The 17,146-nt window shown below is 38.5% G+C and overlaps 1 protein-coding gene across 1 annotated transcript; it reads left to right on the forward strand.

Annotated features, from left to right (window-relative positions):
• Positions 1-7,184: 7,184 nt before the first annotated feature.
• Positions 7,185-14,877, forward strand: LOC132010178 (cytochrome c oxidase copper chaperone). The gene is made up of 3 exons (XM_059388109.1): positions 7,185-7,385; positions 9,206-9,294; positions 14,644-14,877. The coding sequence occupies exons 1-2, from the start codon at positions 7,279-7,281 to the stop codon at positions 9,288-9,290; spliced, it is 192 nt and encodes a 63-aa protein (XP_059244092.1). The 5' UTR covers positions 7,185-7,278; the 3' UTR covers positions 9,291-9,294; positions 14,644-14,877.
• The last annotated feature ends 2,269 nt before the right edge of the window (positions 14,878-17,146 follow it).

Below are 17,146 nucleotides of genomic sequence, written 5' to 3' on the forward strand. Positions count from 1 at the left end.
TTCAGCCTTAGCTGCCTATTAATAAAGCAATGACAACAGCAATAACAAAGAGCTCCACGGGCTTAAAATAGTAAAATATTGCTGGTTAGAATCAGAATTGGAAGCAAGAACTTGAAATGAAAGATGCTAATCAAACCAACCTCAGAGTTGCTCTGTAAAACAGATAGTTCATCTAATCCTTCATTATTTAGTCTCCACATGCCACCTTCTCTCAATTTAATCTCCAGTTACAACTCTAAAACTGTCATGTTTTTCTTGGGAGAAGTGGGTCTTTGAGAGTTTTCTTGGGGGAGAATGGGAAACACTAAATGTCATTGTTCTTTACTCCTACTTTTCCTTTAAGACTAAGGCCATCCTGTTGCTGGGTGAATGGGAGAGACCCTGGTTCCTGAGCCAATGACCCAGCCAGAACTGAAGGAGTTACACAAGGTTCTTGGTCTTGTCACAAGAAGGAATTCAAGGACAGACAGGCAGCACAGTGGATGAGTAACAGAAGCGGGAGAGTTTATGAAAGTAAAAAGTACCCTGTGGCGATATGAGAGCAAGAATGATAGCAAGAGCAATGTGTGGCATTGGGGGTTTCGGTTTCTATCTTTTAGTGACCGTTATTAACCAAGGGGCAAAATATTTATTACTTGGGGTGGGAAGAAGTATTTCACAGTTTTTCTTCCTAATTTGGCCAGGGGTTCCCTGTCACAGCCTCCGCCATCTTGGACTTGTTGGTTAGATCTGACTTCTTGTGGAGTATTGCCAGGAGGGGCCTCTGACTTTCCCAGTAGCTAACCATGACTTCCTCCGTGCTGGCCTCCTGGGATCCTGTTAGAACCTAACTAACCACCTACTCTAACAATCCCACAAGCCTAAAGACACTTAGACTGAGTAAGAAAAAGTAAAAAGTGGTGTTTGTGTTAAAACCAATCATTAACCTTAAAGCTTACCTCTTTATAACTTAAAAGGCAGAAGAAAAAGCAACTTACATGCGTAGGGTAACGGTACCATTCTGAAACGAGAGGTAAGTGGCTGGATATAAATAAATATTTCACTTTGGAAAGGATTATCTTTTGGTCTTTTTTTTTTTTTTCAAGGGCAGGAGAATATTTCATCGTGAAGAACCAGTTGTTGGAGGGTTTTAAGCACCAGTGCTCAACTGATGAGTCACGAACTCTACCTCTGAAACTAATAATACACTATATGTTAATTAATTGAATTTAAATAAAATAAAATTTTTTTTAAAAGAATCACAGGGCACCTGGGTGGCTCAGTGGGTTAAGGCTTCTGCCTTCGGCTCAGGTCATGATCCCAGGGTCCCCGGATCGAGCCCCAAGTCGGGCTCTCTGCTCAGCAGGAAGCCTGCCTCCCCCTCTCTCTCTGCCTGCCTCTCTGCCTACTTGTGATCTCTGTCGTTCAAATAAATAAATAAAATCTTAAAAAAAAAAGTCACAATGGTCAGGGAGGAAACTAAGATTTTTTTTAAAAGATTTCATTTATTTGAGAGAGATAAAGATCACAAGTAGGCAGAGAGGCAGGCAGAGAGAGGGGGAAGCAGGCTTGCTGCTGAGCAGAGAGCCCAATGTCGGACTGGGCTCGATCCCACGACCCTGAGATCGTGACCCGAGCCGAAGGCAGAGGCTTAACCCACTGAACCACCCAGGCGCCCCAGAAACTAAGATCTTGCTAATATTTGGAAAACAGCCTGTTGTTACCCAACTTCTTTGGGGCTATTACCCAACTTCTTTGCCTGAGGCCTGCCAATACTAGCTAACCCAGAGGAAGTCACAGAGTGTTGTCACTGCAGTATCCTTTCTTCACTGAAGCAAGGAAGGACAGTGGGCAAGAAAAATCTTTTCTCAATTGCAGAAACTGAGTATGTTCGTCTATAATCTACATCTACAATTTATCTCAATTTTCTTAACTCCCTAAATTCTCTTAGATACTTGTCTTTTATTCCTTGTTGATTTCCTAGACACTAAAGTTCAGTAACAAATTAAATGGAAATCAATGATTAATCTAAAAATAAGAAATATTCACTTTGCATTTAGACATATTAAGTGGGATAGTAGATAGAGCATAGACCTTAGAGGGAAAAGATGTTGAGCCTCAGGCCTACCATTTACAAGTATGTGACCTTGAACAAATCATGTCCATCTCTCAATATTCTCATCTATAATGTAAATAATAAGCTCAACTGCTATGAAGACCAAATGATGGTTCACAAACTCTTCATGTATGGAAGACATCACAGCTGAAGATGATGCTGCCATTTCAACCGCTTATACATTCTAACTGAGCCTATCTTACAAATCTGGTTTCTCTATTAAGAATTATCAGTGCCAATATGAGAGTTATTGGACAGTACTAGAGGGAAACATCAGTTCAAACAACACTTTTTTGTTTTTCTCCTTATTTAAAATAGATCTATGGGGGAAAAATACTTCAAGAGTCTTTGTAGCAACAGGGCAAAATAAAGCTTTCTTGGGAATAATTTGTCTGAATAAAACTTTTATGTATGCTGTGTTTACCATCTGCTAATTACTGCTGGGGCACCAAAATGAGAACGACAAGATCATAGCACATCAACTACAAATTCACAATATGTATTTATAACAAAATAATTATTTTTGCTTAAAAGCAAAGATATGGCTAGAGCTCTTAGAATAAAACTTACCTTGTTTCACACCACCTACAAGGGTAGTGAAAGAGGACATCAAAATCATTAAATTCAATTACTACCCCATGAAGCAGCATTTTCCAAATTGCATTTAGTGGGGTGCTACTAAGATAGTTTTCCTTGTTTTTCAAGTGTGGATAATTGACTTCTTAATCCTGCTCTGTTCATGACCCATTGTCATCATCGGTCCCTGTAAGATCACTTGATTGGCATTTATCCCCATTCTCTTCCCCCACTTAACTTTCCTTCATAAACAACGATTCTGCTTAAAGCAAGTCTTTTTATACATATGCCGTCTTATGTGTGTTTTTGGGTTTTGTGCCCCTCTTCTTTAAATTTATGTAAATGGTATTGGGGTACATACCTATTCTCTTACTTTCAATACCCACACTCTTTAAAAATTTGTCCATGTTACTTTATGTTGTCAATTTCTTCTAGTATGTGCCCAGGACACTACATTTCCCTATCCACCCCCACAATGATGAATGCCCACATTGCCTCCAATCCTCTGCCCCATAAACAAGCTGTCACAATTATCCCCATATATGTTCCCTATGGACTTGCTGGGAAAGTCTTTGGAATACAGAGCCAGAAACAGAATTGCTGAGTCACAGAATATACACCTACTCTTAAATTAACTGGATACTGCCCAACTGCCCCCCAAAATGGCAGGACCATTCCACATCACCAACAGTAACCTGGAAGGATTCCTTACAGGTACTTGACATTGTTCAGCTTTCTTTTGTCAGTCTAATGGGTCTAAAGTGATTCTTCACTGTTTTGTTTTCCTTATCTATGATTTATACTCGTAGTTCTTTTTATAAGTGTTGGCTTCAGGTTTTTCTTCTATATATTCTACATATCCTCTTGCAGTAAGTAGGCAAACAAAAAAGTTGCTTGAACATTTCTTCTCCTATATACTGTCTGTTCATATCCCTTTTCCATATCTCTACTGAGGTTGTTATTGTTACTTTCTATATGTTTCTTAATTATTCTAGACTTCAATCCCTTGTTGGATTTAGATATTTCAAGTATCTTTGACCAATTCATCATTTATCTGTTAATTTTATATTCTATAGTCTCTATTGAAAGATAAATTGAGGCATAATAAAAATTTAAGAGCTTGTTTGAACAAAAATTGGTACAAATTGGACAGAAGAAATGGTTAGGAACACTTGCTCTACTGACAAGAGCTCAGAGAGAGTCTTCTACAGAGAAAAGGCAGAAGAAAAGCCAATTATTGACTGGCTACAGCTTAAATTTTAGTTGGCTGTTTGTGAGTGGTTGTCCTTAGCATTTTGATTTTGTAACCTTGAGGTATTTATAGGCTCAATTTTTGGTTTGCTTAATGTAGGCCACTGCAGCATTAGTGCCACAGCAGTCTAATGGCTTCTTTAATTAATCTCTGCTATGGAAAACATCAAGCTGTTGTTTTAATGTGATTATCTTTTTTTTTTTTTTAACTTATGATGAGAGAAAAACTCTCTAAAGGCCTAATATACAAGGGAAGCCATTTTAGATTTCTTTCTAAGTTAGCATGACTGCACATCAACTTTGTTCAAAACAACAGCCTGATTTACAGCCTGCTACACATTTATTGTACATGTGCTTGTGTAGCCTAAGAAAAGGTAGCCAAAAGGAAAACCCTCTTGTCCTTGAGATATCAATAACACTCCTGTTCCTTACATTCCTTTACAATAAAAACTCATAATTCCTCCTATACACTAACCTATAATCTATTGAGCTTTTACAAGATATAAAAAAGTATACAACTCCATAGAAACTATTTATTCTCGAGAGTACTTTTTTCCCTGTGAAGAGTGTGCTTCCTGTGCAGCTGTTTTAACTTGGGCTCAGATAAAACTCTTTACTTTTAGAAATTCTAAATGGTTTGTTCAATTTGTGTTGACACTTAGAATCTGTGCTTTTGCAATGTTGTCAAATAGGTTGCACCCCACGCTTCAGTATAAAGATAACCTCCAACCAACTTTACATTAATGTATTTTGGGGTCTTAAGTAACAGACATACTATTAAGGTTGGATGATTGTTTTTAAGATTCTATTTTTATTTCGCATATATTATTTGCTTCAGGGGTACAGGTCTGTGAATCATCAGTCTTACCCATTTCACAGCACTCACCATAGCGCATACCCTCCCCACTGTCCATATACCCCCCACTCCCCAGCAACCCTCAGTTCGTTTCATGAGATTAGGAGTCTCTTATGGTTTATCTCCCTCCTGATCCCACCTTGTTTCATTTTTTCCTTCTCTACTCCACCAAGACCTCTCACCCTGCCTCTCAAATTCCTCCTATCAGAGAGATCATATAATTTTCTTTTTCTGATTGACTTATTTCCCTCAGCATAACACCCTCTAGTTCCATCCACATCACTGCAAATGGCAAGATCTCTTTTCTTTTGATGACTGCATAGTATTCCATTGTAGATATACACCACACCTTCTTTCTCCATTCATCTGTTGATGGACATCGAGGTTCTTTCCATAGTTTGGCTATTGTGGACATTGCTGCTATAAACATTCCAGTGCACGTACCCCTTCAGATCACTGTATTTGTACCTTTAACATAAATACCCAGTAGTGCAATTGCTGAGTCATAGAGTAGCTCTATTTTCAACTTTTTGAGGAATCTCCATACTGTTTTCCAGAGTGGCTACTCCAGCTTTCATTCTCACCAACAGTGTAGGAGGGTTCCCCTATCTCCGCATCCTCGCCAACATCTGTCATTTCCTAACTTGTTAATTTTAGCCATTCTGACTGGTGTGAGGTGATATCTCATTGTGGTTTTGATTTGCATTTTCCTGATGCCGAGTGATGTTGAGCACTTTTTCATGTGTCTGCTGGCTATAAAGATTTTATTTTTAAGTAATCTCTACACTGAATGTGGGGTTTGAACTCGTGACCCTGAGATCAAGAGTGGAATGCTCCACTGAAGGCACCAGCCAGGCACCCTAAAACTGGGATGATTAATAAAAAAAGAAAAATATATATATATGCTCCTCTATTTTCACTATTTTCTATTAATTTCTTAGTTTGACCTTTCACATGTACACCTTTAATGCATCCAAGGCCCCACCTTTTCATGTGGTGTTTAATTTTCTTCCATTTTCTTTTCCCCATTGATTTGTGCAGCCATGTTTATTGTACATTACCTTTCCAACTGATATTGATGTTGGAAGTCCAAGAAGCACTGTTTAAATAGCAAGATATTAAACAAGAGTAGTGAACACCTAGTTGAAAGAACTGATAATGTTAGATAAGGGTTATTTTAGGAGAACATAAGGACTACACATTGTATTTTTAAACATACCAATCCATAATGAAGTAAAAATCATGCCCATTAGAAGTTTTTAGATGATAAAATAGGGATGGTTTTGGTAATCTGGAAAATATACATTGAGAAATTACTTACTTCTAGGGTGCCTGGGTGGCTCAGCCTGTTAAGCGACTGCTGTCAGCTCAGGTCATGATCCTGGAGTCCCAGGATCCAGTCCCACATCAGGTTCCCTGCTCAGCAGGGAGTCTGATTCTCCCTCTGACCCTCCTCCTTCTCATACGCTCTTTCTCTCTCAAATAAAAAAGATCTTTTTTAAAAAGAGAGAGAAACTACTTCTATATAGCGCCCGTTCACATTCAATCAATGGATTCCCGGATCTAAATCTCTAAAATACAGCAACAAACCTTGGTTAGGTGATACTGAAAGTTTGAGTACCCAAAATATCAATCACTAGGCAGCTATTTGAACAATGCCTTGAAGCCCCGCTTTAAAAAATAAGTTCACTCCCTTTCTCCAACAACTCTCTGCAGAGGAAAAAACAAAAAACATAGTAGGCGCCAGTTCGCATATATCTAATCGAATTCGAGAATCAAGGAAAAGACCTTTTTCAAATGTTTTAACTGATATATTCGCCCTATGAGTGAACAATTCATACTGAAATCAACTCAGAAAGGCAGCTAATAAACACCAGTCCGTTAATAATTTAACGTGTATGGGGTACCGTATGAGTATTAGAATTTTCTTCGCCACACTTGTGGATTGCATTGTCCAAATGTCTTTGCTGAACGCTTTTAACTAAATCAGAAAACGACGGAGGTGGAGGTGGGGACGGGGAGAGAGAGGAGGGCAGATTATACAACAGCAGGGGAGGAGAGGACAGATAACACAGCAGCAGGAAACCTGCGGAACTAATACGTTACTTGGGGGAGGGGGACTGGCTCTCGTTAGTGGTTTCTCTTGTTGAGCGTGGACAAGTCATTTCACCTTCCTCGGTTTCGATTTTCCACTGTTGGGCGGAGAGGTTGTGAAGTAGGAGTTAATTTACTCCGCTCTTCCTGTTCGAGTCTTCCCACATTGATTGACAAACCCTGCGCTTTCACTCCGCCTCTCTACGCCTGCGCGGAAGAGGCGCCTCGCTTTAATACCTTCATTTAGCCTCTCCAGCGTAGGCGCCAGTTTCCCTCCCTGTCTGAGAGAGGCGGGACTTCCTGTCCCTTAAAGACCAACTGCCGGAAGTGACTGCAGGCGAATCGGCGTTAGCCAAGCCTGGGAGAGTGTAGTTGGCGGTGCTGACTGCTGCTTTAGGCTTCAAAGATGCCAGGTCTGGCGGCCGCAAGCCCTGCCCCGTCTGACTCACAGGAGAAAAAGCCGCTGAAGCCCTGCTGCGCCTGCCCGGAGACCAAGAAGGCCCGCGATGCTTGGTCAGTGCGCCAGCGGGGAGGGGGCGGCGGGCAGGCCCCGCGCGCCGCCTTCCGGTGCCTTCGTGCCCTGCCTGGCCCTGGGCTTGGAGTTTCGCTGTTCTGCGCTCTTGAGAGTTAAGAGGGCCCTGTAGGGTATGGATCAGCTGTCTCCATTGAGCCCATAGCCCAGACCGGAAATATGGATGAAAGGTTAAGAGAGAGGTCACACTGAACCAGGCTCGCTTCACTTAGTGATCCTTTACTGCAAGGGGTTTTTGAGTTGTGTTGTGTCAAGCACTACCTTAGGTCTACTAAAGACATAGAACTGTAGATGCTACTTGATTTAAAGGAGCTTAAAATTAATGGAGACGTATACTAAGATTGCTGTTACCACGTGGCATGGGCCGTGATAGAAAATTTTGGCAAGATCAAAGAGTCAAAGTGTTCTGGTAAAGTTTTGGCACAGTAGGACACGGTACATTTCTTAAAGTACTGAAGAGTTCCCCCTACCTCTCCCCGCTCTTTGGGTAAATGAATTAAAGATCAGACTATGACGTTGATGACAGTGTTCAGAATAGTACATCTAAAGTACTATCAACGCACAAAAGGTTTTGTTTGTACTAATTTTATACAGCCTGTGTTGTGGAGCAAGTCTCATTTGGCGGATGCTCAGAAAATGGGAATGTACACCTCTCCCTCCAACCCCTTTTTGTCCTCCTATAAAAATAATAAAAAGTGGCATAGTGGGGTTAATAATTGTAGGAGCTTAGTGCTTTTTATTAATACTCAGTACTTCGCAAATAATACTGTGAAAGGTGAATTGAAAGACTACAATCTGGTAAGTGCTTATTGAATCTAAAGATAGTATGCTGTCATGATTAAGAGCCTGGGATCCAGAGTCAAGGTTTGAATCCTGGTCCACCACTATGTGACTTAGAGCAAATTGTGCGAAATGGGCTTAATAAAAATATCCACCTCTATCTAGGATTACTGTAAGGGTTAATGATTCAAGCCACACAAGTGCCTTGCTAGCTATTACCTTCATAGGGAGCTCTACCCCAAGCATTTATTCATTTGCAGGCAGCCCTTGAGCTGTTTGAAGGATGTATAGGATTTGGATCTCTAAAGGAGAACTTAACCTTCAAATTGTTTTTGTGTTAATTGCTTCAGACCACTATGCCCATATACCTGTAGTTAGTATTTTTTTTTTTTATAATTGCACTTGGCTTAGCTTGATCTTTGCTAAAATTACATTTTCAGGCCCTAGAAATAAAGCTGTGTGGTCCTAGGTTTTACTTTGTGAATTTTACAAATAAAAAGTTCTTTGATCATCATGAGGGAGGCTCATCAGGATGCTGTTGGCTGCCAGATCTTGCTGTTTGAATGTTTTGGGGTGTATTGTGATAAGAAGTTTTATTTAGGTCTATTTGAATGTAGGGCAGAATAAAAAATTTAATTCCTCTGTACTAGGCAAAAAAGTAAGTTCTTCTCTCTGTCCTTTGTTTAAAGTAGATATTGTACTCAGATGGTTTATTTCATTAGAGAACTGTGTTGTTCCTTGGATATGAACGAGAGGCAATATTAAGCATAATTATTTCTTCTAATTAGATTCTCCCTAAAAACTAGTTATCTGTGAAACATCTTTATGGGCATGGAAGTATCACAAGAGCCAATAAAAACAAAGCCATTTGGGGTAGTAGCTTTTTAAATTTTTTTAACCCCAGCTACATTCCATCAGACCCATGTTCTGCCTCACTCCCCATCACTATCATGCATGCTTACTTACTACTAACGTGTTTAATGCCTGCTTTGTTAGATAACAAGTACAATTTGTTTTATAGCATCATTGAGAAAGGAGAAGAGCACTGTGGACACCTAATCGAGGCCCACAAGGAATGCATGAGAGCCCTGGGATTTAAGATATGAGATGGTGAGCAAGATTCTTTCTGATTGGGAAGATAATACATAGACTTACTGCTTCAGATTTGTGCTTTATAGATTTAGCAGTAATTTGGGCAACATTCTGTTCAAAAGGCAGTTCACCTGGCTAATCTAAGATGCTTAAGTATCACTTAAAAATAATTTTCAGTTTCTAATATAGGGAGTAAATGATGTTAATAAATTGAGAGGTATTCAGTAGATCTTTCACAAAAGAGTTTGATAAAAGCCTTTAGAGTCAGAAGGAGGGGCGCCTGGTGGCTCAGTGGGTTAAGCCTCTGCCTTTGACTCGGTTCATGATCTCAGAATCCTGGAATCGAGCCCCATATTGGGCTCTCTGCTCAGCGGAGGGCTTGCTTCCCCTTCTCTCTCTGCCTGCTTCTCTACCTACTTGTGATCTCTCTCTCTCTGTCAAATTAAAAAGAAAAAAAAATTTTTAGAGTCAGAAGGAATAATAGTGTAGGAAGTTGTCTGACTTAAAGGAAGTAAAAGGAAAATATTCTTTATTTATTTCTGATGTTGTGGGTCTTTAGTACGGGCTTTTAAGTAGGGAATAAGTAGTACATAGAAGCAGTGCTTTCTGCAAAAGAAAAAGGAACTATGACTACTTTTTTGTACCAGGCTTCCAATAATACTACAACCTCAGACCTTTTTTTTTTCCTTTTGGGATATTTATTTATTTATTTATTCATTCATTCATTTGTCACACAGAAAGGAAGAGAAAGAGAGAGCATACAGGTAGGCAGAGGGAGAGGTTGAAGCAGTTTCCCCTCTGAGCAGAGAGCCTGATGCAGGGCTCAAACCCAGGACCCTGGGATATGACCTGAGCCAAAGGCAGAAGCTTAACAGACTGAGACACCCAGGTGCCCCAGACCATTTTTTTTTTTTTTTTAAGAACTCTGAATCCAAATTGTAATGCTAAAAGGGACCTTAAATTAACAACAATACCATAAATAAATGATCTTTTGTTTGGAAGCTCTTTCTTCAGATAGCACCTTAATTCCTTCCAGTCAGGTCTGTGTTCAAAAGTCTCCTTATGAGGCACCTGGGTGGCTCAGTCCGTTAAGTGTCTGCCTTCAGCTCAGGTCATGATCCTGGAGTCCTGGGATTGAGCCCTGTATTGATCTCCCTGCTTAGTGGGGAATCTGCTTCTCCTTCTCTCTCTGCCCCTCCCCCTTCTTGTGCTTTCTCTCTCTCTCTTTCTCTTTCTCTATAAATCAGTAAAATCTTTAAAGAAAAAAAGCCTCCATCTTAGACAATCTTTGCCTCAACACTCCATCTGAAATAGCATTCCTGCCCATCACTATCCCAGCACTGTCCTATAGAACTTCCTGTGATAATGAAAATATTCTGTACCTTCACTCTCCACTATGCTATATGTGGAGCCATATGTGGCTCTTGAGCCCTTGAAATGTGACTAGTAAAACTGAAGAACTGAATATTTAGTTTAATTTTAATTTAAATAACCATATCAGCTAGTGGCTACCCTATTCTTAACATCACTGCTTGCATATTAGATATTTACTTATTATCTGCTTTTCTTTACTTCAAGTAGAATTTAAACTCTGAGTAAGAATTAATTTTTTGCTTTACTCTCTGTCCTATCCCTAGGACCTGTAACCATGGCTGGCACGTAGTAGGTTCACAATAGAGGTTTGTTAAATAAATAAATAAATAAATGAGGAACTAAGGCCTCCCAAAGTGAGTTCTCCTTCCTTTGCTTTTTGCCTACCCCTCCCACCCCCCAATATCCACACCACACCACCGCTTTTAACTTAATAATAGCTGAGAGATAAAGCCAAAGTCACATACCAATGTAACAGTAATAGAAAGCCTGGTTTCTTTCCCTTTCACCTCGCTTCTGCCTCTTTAGAATTTCACATATGGCTAGTCTTCCTCATGGAGCTATAAAAAAGGATGGACAAGGAACCTGTTCCAAGCTGATAAGTATCACTATGTAGTGAAGAACAGTCTAGGATGAAAGTCTTGAGGCTTTAATTTTGGTTCTCCTTACGTCTAGTTTAGCATGTATTTTACTTCAGCTACATTTAACATTCATCAAGACACTAATCCTCCCTGGGTTTCATTTTTTTAATTTATAAAAAGAGAACCATAATACATTTTGTGATTTTATATATGGTATGGTGGATTTTATATATGGTATACGGTATCCTGTGTGTACATGACATACTTAAATGGCTTTTAGATTTCTTTAAATCCCATGGTGAATCATTTTGTAAAATAAGTAAGTTGGGGATATGTGTCAGGAGGTGTTCTTTAAAAGTTAAGTATACCTTTTGATTATTTTTAAAGACCTAGAATCTTAACATTTATACACGGTTTCCTTGTTCATAATCTAACACTCTTCCTAGGGTGTTGTATAAACTGCTGGTTAGTGCCAAGCCTGTCTTGATAAAAAAGATGATTTTTAAAAAATGCTTATTTTAGGAGCAACAGAAACTTCTCTTGGACTTCACATGGACCACAGAGGTGCTACAACTGATATGATAATTATCATAAATTCACAAGGACTCAAAGATATCCTAGTTTTCTTTATATTATTGGGACAGAGAGTGAGAGTGATTCTTATGTACTTCGTTTGTGTGTAGAAGAAAATGGAGAAACTTTGGACTTACAAGACCTGATGTTTAACTGTGTGGTCTTGGGCAAGTCTGTCACTTTCTGGACCTTAGTTTATATAACAGAGTCATTGTGATGATTAAATGACAGGTGTATGAATAGGATTTGTCAACTACTTAAGAGAAACCAGAATGGGATAGTCTATGTCTTCAGAATTGTGGATAGCAGACATTCAGTTGAGGTCTGTTGAATATATGACCTGATTACATATTTTTGGATCCCGGTTATGAGAGAAACAATCTGAATCCACATAGGGCCTTTCTTAGAATTCAGATGTCATGTTTTCATTTATACAGCATGATAGTGCTTTTGGAAAAGGAACAGGTGTTTGGATCTCCTTTGGTCCCAGGTGTCCTGTCTCTCTAACCCCCATTGGGAAATGGATGAACAGTGAAGTCAAAAAAACTTGTTCAGGTGACAAATGGATAGCTGGTGGAATTAAAACTGGAGTTTAGGTCTTTTATGTTCTCCAAAACACAGATGCTTTACACTTTATTCCTTGCATTTAATGAGATCTGTTGCCAACATACTCATTTTTAGGACACACATAGGCTTGATCTTCAATCCTGAAACTTTATTGTTTGGGTGCTTGGGTGGCTCAGTCAGTTTGATGGCTGTCTTCAGCTCAGGTCATGATCCCGGGGTCTAGGATCAAGCCCCACATTGGGCTCCCTGCTCAGCAGGGAGCCTGCCTCTCCCTCTCCCGCTGCCCCTCCTCCAGCCTGTGCATGTGTGCATGCTCTGTCTCTCTTTCTCTCTCTCTCACTCTGTTTCTCAAATAAATAAAAATTTTAAAAACTTAAAAGAGGGAAAGACCTATTGTTAAAATGCGTAGGGGTGGGTGTGTGTGTGGGGGGGGGTGTGTTTATGAATAACCAGGTCATTGGCTGTAAAATCCAATACGACTGTTTACATTGTTATAAGATAAACCTAACTAAATGGATATGCCTTAGACTGTTAGATCACATTTTTCTGAGGATAGCTGTAAAGGAAAAACACTTTTGCAAACCTAGATCTTCCCAGTAATGATCGCAAAAGTTACTTAATTCAGAAATTTTTTGTAGATTTTAATGTTAGATCATAAATAAGATAGGTCTTATTGTACCTTTAATTTAGTACATTGGGACTTAATATAAAAGTAGGCTACATTCAGCCAGAGGTGTACTTTGTAATCACCTGAGGACTGTTTTCCAAAATTCACATGCTATAGGCCTTGATCTCTTCCTGTTGACTCAGAAACTCCTGTGTACCCTTTAACTAATGTATACCCTTTAAGAACCGTTGGGTTAAGCTGAAGAAGTAGCAGAGATACTGCTAAATATAAATTACCTAAAAATTTAATAATAGCAAAGGAAGAGACTTGAAAACTCCTAGGGAGAAATATGATGGTAGTGACTCTAGACACTTTCTTCTGTCTTATGACTATTTTTTTTTTTTAACTGCAAGAGAAACTAGAGAAACCAAGAACCTGCTTAAAAATGTAAAGAGGAAATGGCAGCTAGTATCTTTCTGACTTTAGGAGTCAGAAGGAACCTTGAGAACTTAGTCTAGGGGCTAAAATTGTTGAAAGAAAATGAAAGGACAAGGACTGAGCAGTGAGGATACTCTATTTACTGTTTAATAGAACTTAATAGTTGGTTAAAGTATGCTGATTTCACATACACCCACCTAATTATCTATGAAAATATGATCCCAAGAAAATCCAGAAAACGTGTCATTTCTTGCTATTCAAACTTTTATTCATTCGATAGATCTTTATTGTTAAATACTAGAAAATTCTGGCATGAGAAAGACAGGGTCTCTTCTGTCAAGAACTTTACTTCCACATATATAACCAAGAGTTTTATACCCAGAGGCTTTCAGGAGTAGCCCCTCCTGATACATAGTTAGCGGCAGAAAAAGTAACAGTGGTATGGATTGCTGTCTCTTACAGTGTGGGTGGCTTCATTTCTGCTTACGTTCCTGCTCAATCCTTTCCTTAAGTGTATTCTTCCTTTGAGCCTTTTAGAAAAGAGAGTTCAGATGTTTGTATTGTTAGTGAGGTTTATCTTTTCTTAAACCGCATGCAGGGATTAATAGCTAGATGAAGAAGCACTTGCATTGGGCCTGAAGAGTTGGCTAGCCCAAATGACTTACCATTTTAAGCATTGTTCTCTGTCTTCTGGGTTAGGGACTGGGGGTGGGGGTAGATCTCGGTCTCGAGAGAAGCCTGGTACTGATTCACTTAAACCAGCAACCCTATCCTCTACTACTTTCCTTTTTTGATTTCTAAATGGATTTCATTTTTTCCCCTGGGGTCAAAATGAGTAACTTTACACAGGAAGTATCTTGGATACAGAGCTGACCTTCTGCCTTCCACTTTGTGGATCTTTGCCAGACATACTTGAATCAGCAAGGAGGGCTTTGCAAATATCTTCTCTTGAATATCTGTAAAAATGAACTGCCCTAGCCTTTTGGGGAAGATATTTTTTAATAAATAAATATATGTAGTTTTTTAACAAAGACTTCTGAAGATTAAAAAATTTACTGGATCGAACAGTTTTGGTTTTTGATTTTTTAGTTAGACAAAACTAGAGTTTAAAACTATAGGTTTTTATTCTAAACCACAGTTTAGAATTAATAGTACTTGAGTGAGATTCATTTCCAGTGGTCTGGCATGATGTTTGAAATCTAATTTTCTAATATAAAATTTTTTTTGTAGGTGTACTCTGTGAATGAATAATTCCTGAAGAATGAAGAAGATTCAGTAGTTGTGAGAATTCTTTGAGGATCTTTGATAAATGGAAAAAGTATTTATAATTTATTAAAAAAAAAAGGAAATATCTCTGGTCAGAAATCTTAAGGTGTGTTTCTTTTTGTGTTCCTCACATCCTTACATGGCATTTATTTATTTATCTTTAAGGACATAGTATTAAAAAAAATCTTAAAATATTAATTTCTTCTGTTGTGTCTTTCTGGGAACTCTAGATAAAAAGAAAGCAGGTACTGATCTCACTCAGTGAAATCTCCAAAATGAAGTGCATAGAAGTAAGGAAATAGCCGAGTTGAGAATGGGTATGGTAGCCATGTCATCTCATTCAGTGTTTTTGGTTTTTATTTTTAACTTACTTAAAGGCAAGAACTGGACAAGCTTTCAGTCTTAATATTTTATATCATTATTCTTACTCTTCACTAGTTCTCTCTTTGGGGTAAGTTATTTGTTTAGATTTTGGACTACATTTAGGTGCCTTGGCTTGGAAGATCTTAACTGTATGGCATAATTAATCTGTAGATGTCTAGTTGCATTTTAAGATAAACTAGGATCCTTAGTTTAATGCCTCTGGCCAGATAATTGTCTCTTATTGATTAGAAGCTGGCCCAGACCAGAGGCTGGACAAGGACAGATAGTCACCAATGAAATAACTTAGTGCTCTGCTAAAGAGTGATACCTGGGGTAGAACATAGAACCCCACGGTCCTGTTAGCTGCTTATGGCTAATGAAACAAGGTTGTATTCTGCCTGAAGTAAATTGAGTTTCAAATCTCAGCAAAAAATACTGAAGAACGTAAGAGAATATGTGGTGTCCATACGTCATTCTGTGATGGGAAAATTGCCTCTTTTATAAAATAAAGGAGCTGAATTAAGTTTTTCCTTAGGATTCCTTCTAGTTAATTAACAGCGTGGCTTTGAAATATGACAGACTTAGGTTCAACAGACACAACCTCTTTCAGTGGGTTTTTCTCATCTGAAAGAAAAAAAGCAAGGATAGAAGTAATACTTAACTGTACAGGGTTGTGACTACTACTTAAAATGGTTTATATACTATGGATTTGGCATAGTATCTAGCATTTAATGTTGATTAACATTCTCTAATTCTTTGATTTTATACTCATATTTCCCCTGAATATTTGTTTGGATATAATAAATTCAGGAGGTATTTTATAGCTTTCAGAGTATTCTTCTAGGTGAAGAATAGAATTTTGGACTCCTGAGACAGATAAAAATCAACTTCCCACCAAAACACCCAGTCCTTGGCAGATAGTCATCCAGATTCTACTTGAATATGCCATGAACTACACAAAAGGGGGGAAGAAATTTATAAACTTACCACCAAGTGTTAATTTTTGCTGTGTGCTGTTTCAAACTTTTCTTATGTATTTATACATGTTTTAAAAATAATAAATGAGGTCATTTTTCTATGCTATATATTTTTAATGAAATCATATTACTTTTCTCCCTTGATGTATTTTACCAGCTGTGATTATAATCCTCATATGTATAACTCCATTCTGAGCTTACTATAATTTAACCAGTTCCCTATTGCTTGTACCATCATTCATTCAACAAAGTGCTTTGTAGAATGCTTGCTCTATGTCAGATACCATTTGTGGAATTGAGTATCGGTCTTAAACAGGACATATACCTGACCTCTAAATTATTTCTGATTTTTTTGATGGCTGGTTTTATGGAAACATATAAGGAAGAAATCACCTGAAATCCTACCAGTGTACAATAGGACAACTTTTTGGTGACTTTGCCATTCATCCCTTTCTGCATGTATATACTTTATTATTTTGGGGGGGGGCACTTCATAATAAAACTGCACTGGAAGTTTCCATAGGAATTTCTTTACAGATCCCTTACTAATCACTTAGCTAAGGATGGGCCAGAGGCTATGCATGTTTTCAAGGCTTTGGATGAGTATTGCCAGACTGATCTCTAGAGGGGGGTTACCCATTGCACCTTTGTATCTGGGGGTGTCTATTTCCCTAAGCTCTTAGCAAGGTTAGTTTTTTCAGGCTTTGCCAGTTTGATATGTTCACATATGTAAAGGAACTAAAGTGCCCTTAACATCTGCCATAATTAAAAATATATCTCATAAGACCCTCTGCCCATCCTTCCCTAGTGCTTAAGCCTTCCCAAAAATTATGCATAACATTTTAATACTAGTAATAGTAAGAAATGTTACCACAGTAATCTGAAAAATGAAAAAGTTCGCTTCCTAATAGGTGACCACCACATTCTGACATACATCTTTGCTAAGCCCTTGATATACACAGTAATTCCCAAACAATACAGACACAGTCACACCATTCTTTCTAATCATTTCTTTTTGTCTAATCTTAAAACATTTGACTGAAAGGTGGATAAGAATAGGACCATGAGGATGCCTGGGTGGCTCAGTTGGTTAAGTATCTGCCTTTGGCCCAGGTCATGATCGCAGG

The sequence above is a fragment of the Mustela nigripes genome, chromosome 2 (genome assembly GCF_022355385.1).
Source record: "Mustela nigripes isolate SB6536 chromosome 2, MUSNIG.SB6536, whole genome shotgun sequence".
Lineage (NCBI taxonomy): Eukaryota > Metazoa > Chordata > Mammalia > Carnivora > Mustelidae > Mustela > Mustela nigripes.

Excerpts from the sequence above, each read along its gene's own strand:
- LOC132010178 (XM_059388109.1), top strand. The coding sequence starts at position 7,279 with ATGCCAGGTCTGGCGGCCGCAAGCCCTGCCCCGTCTGACTCACAGGAG. Across the intron at positions 7,386-9,205 it reads AAGAAGGCCCGCGATGCTTG|CATCATTGAGAAAGGAGAAG; the intron begins GTCAGTGCGCCA and ends TTTGTTTTATAG.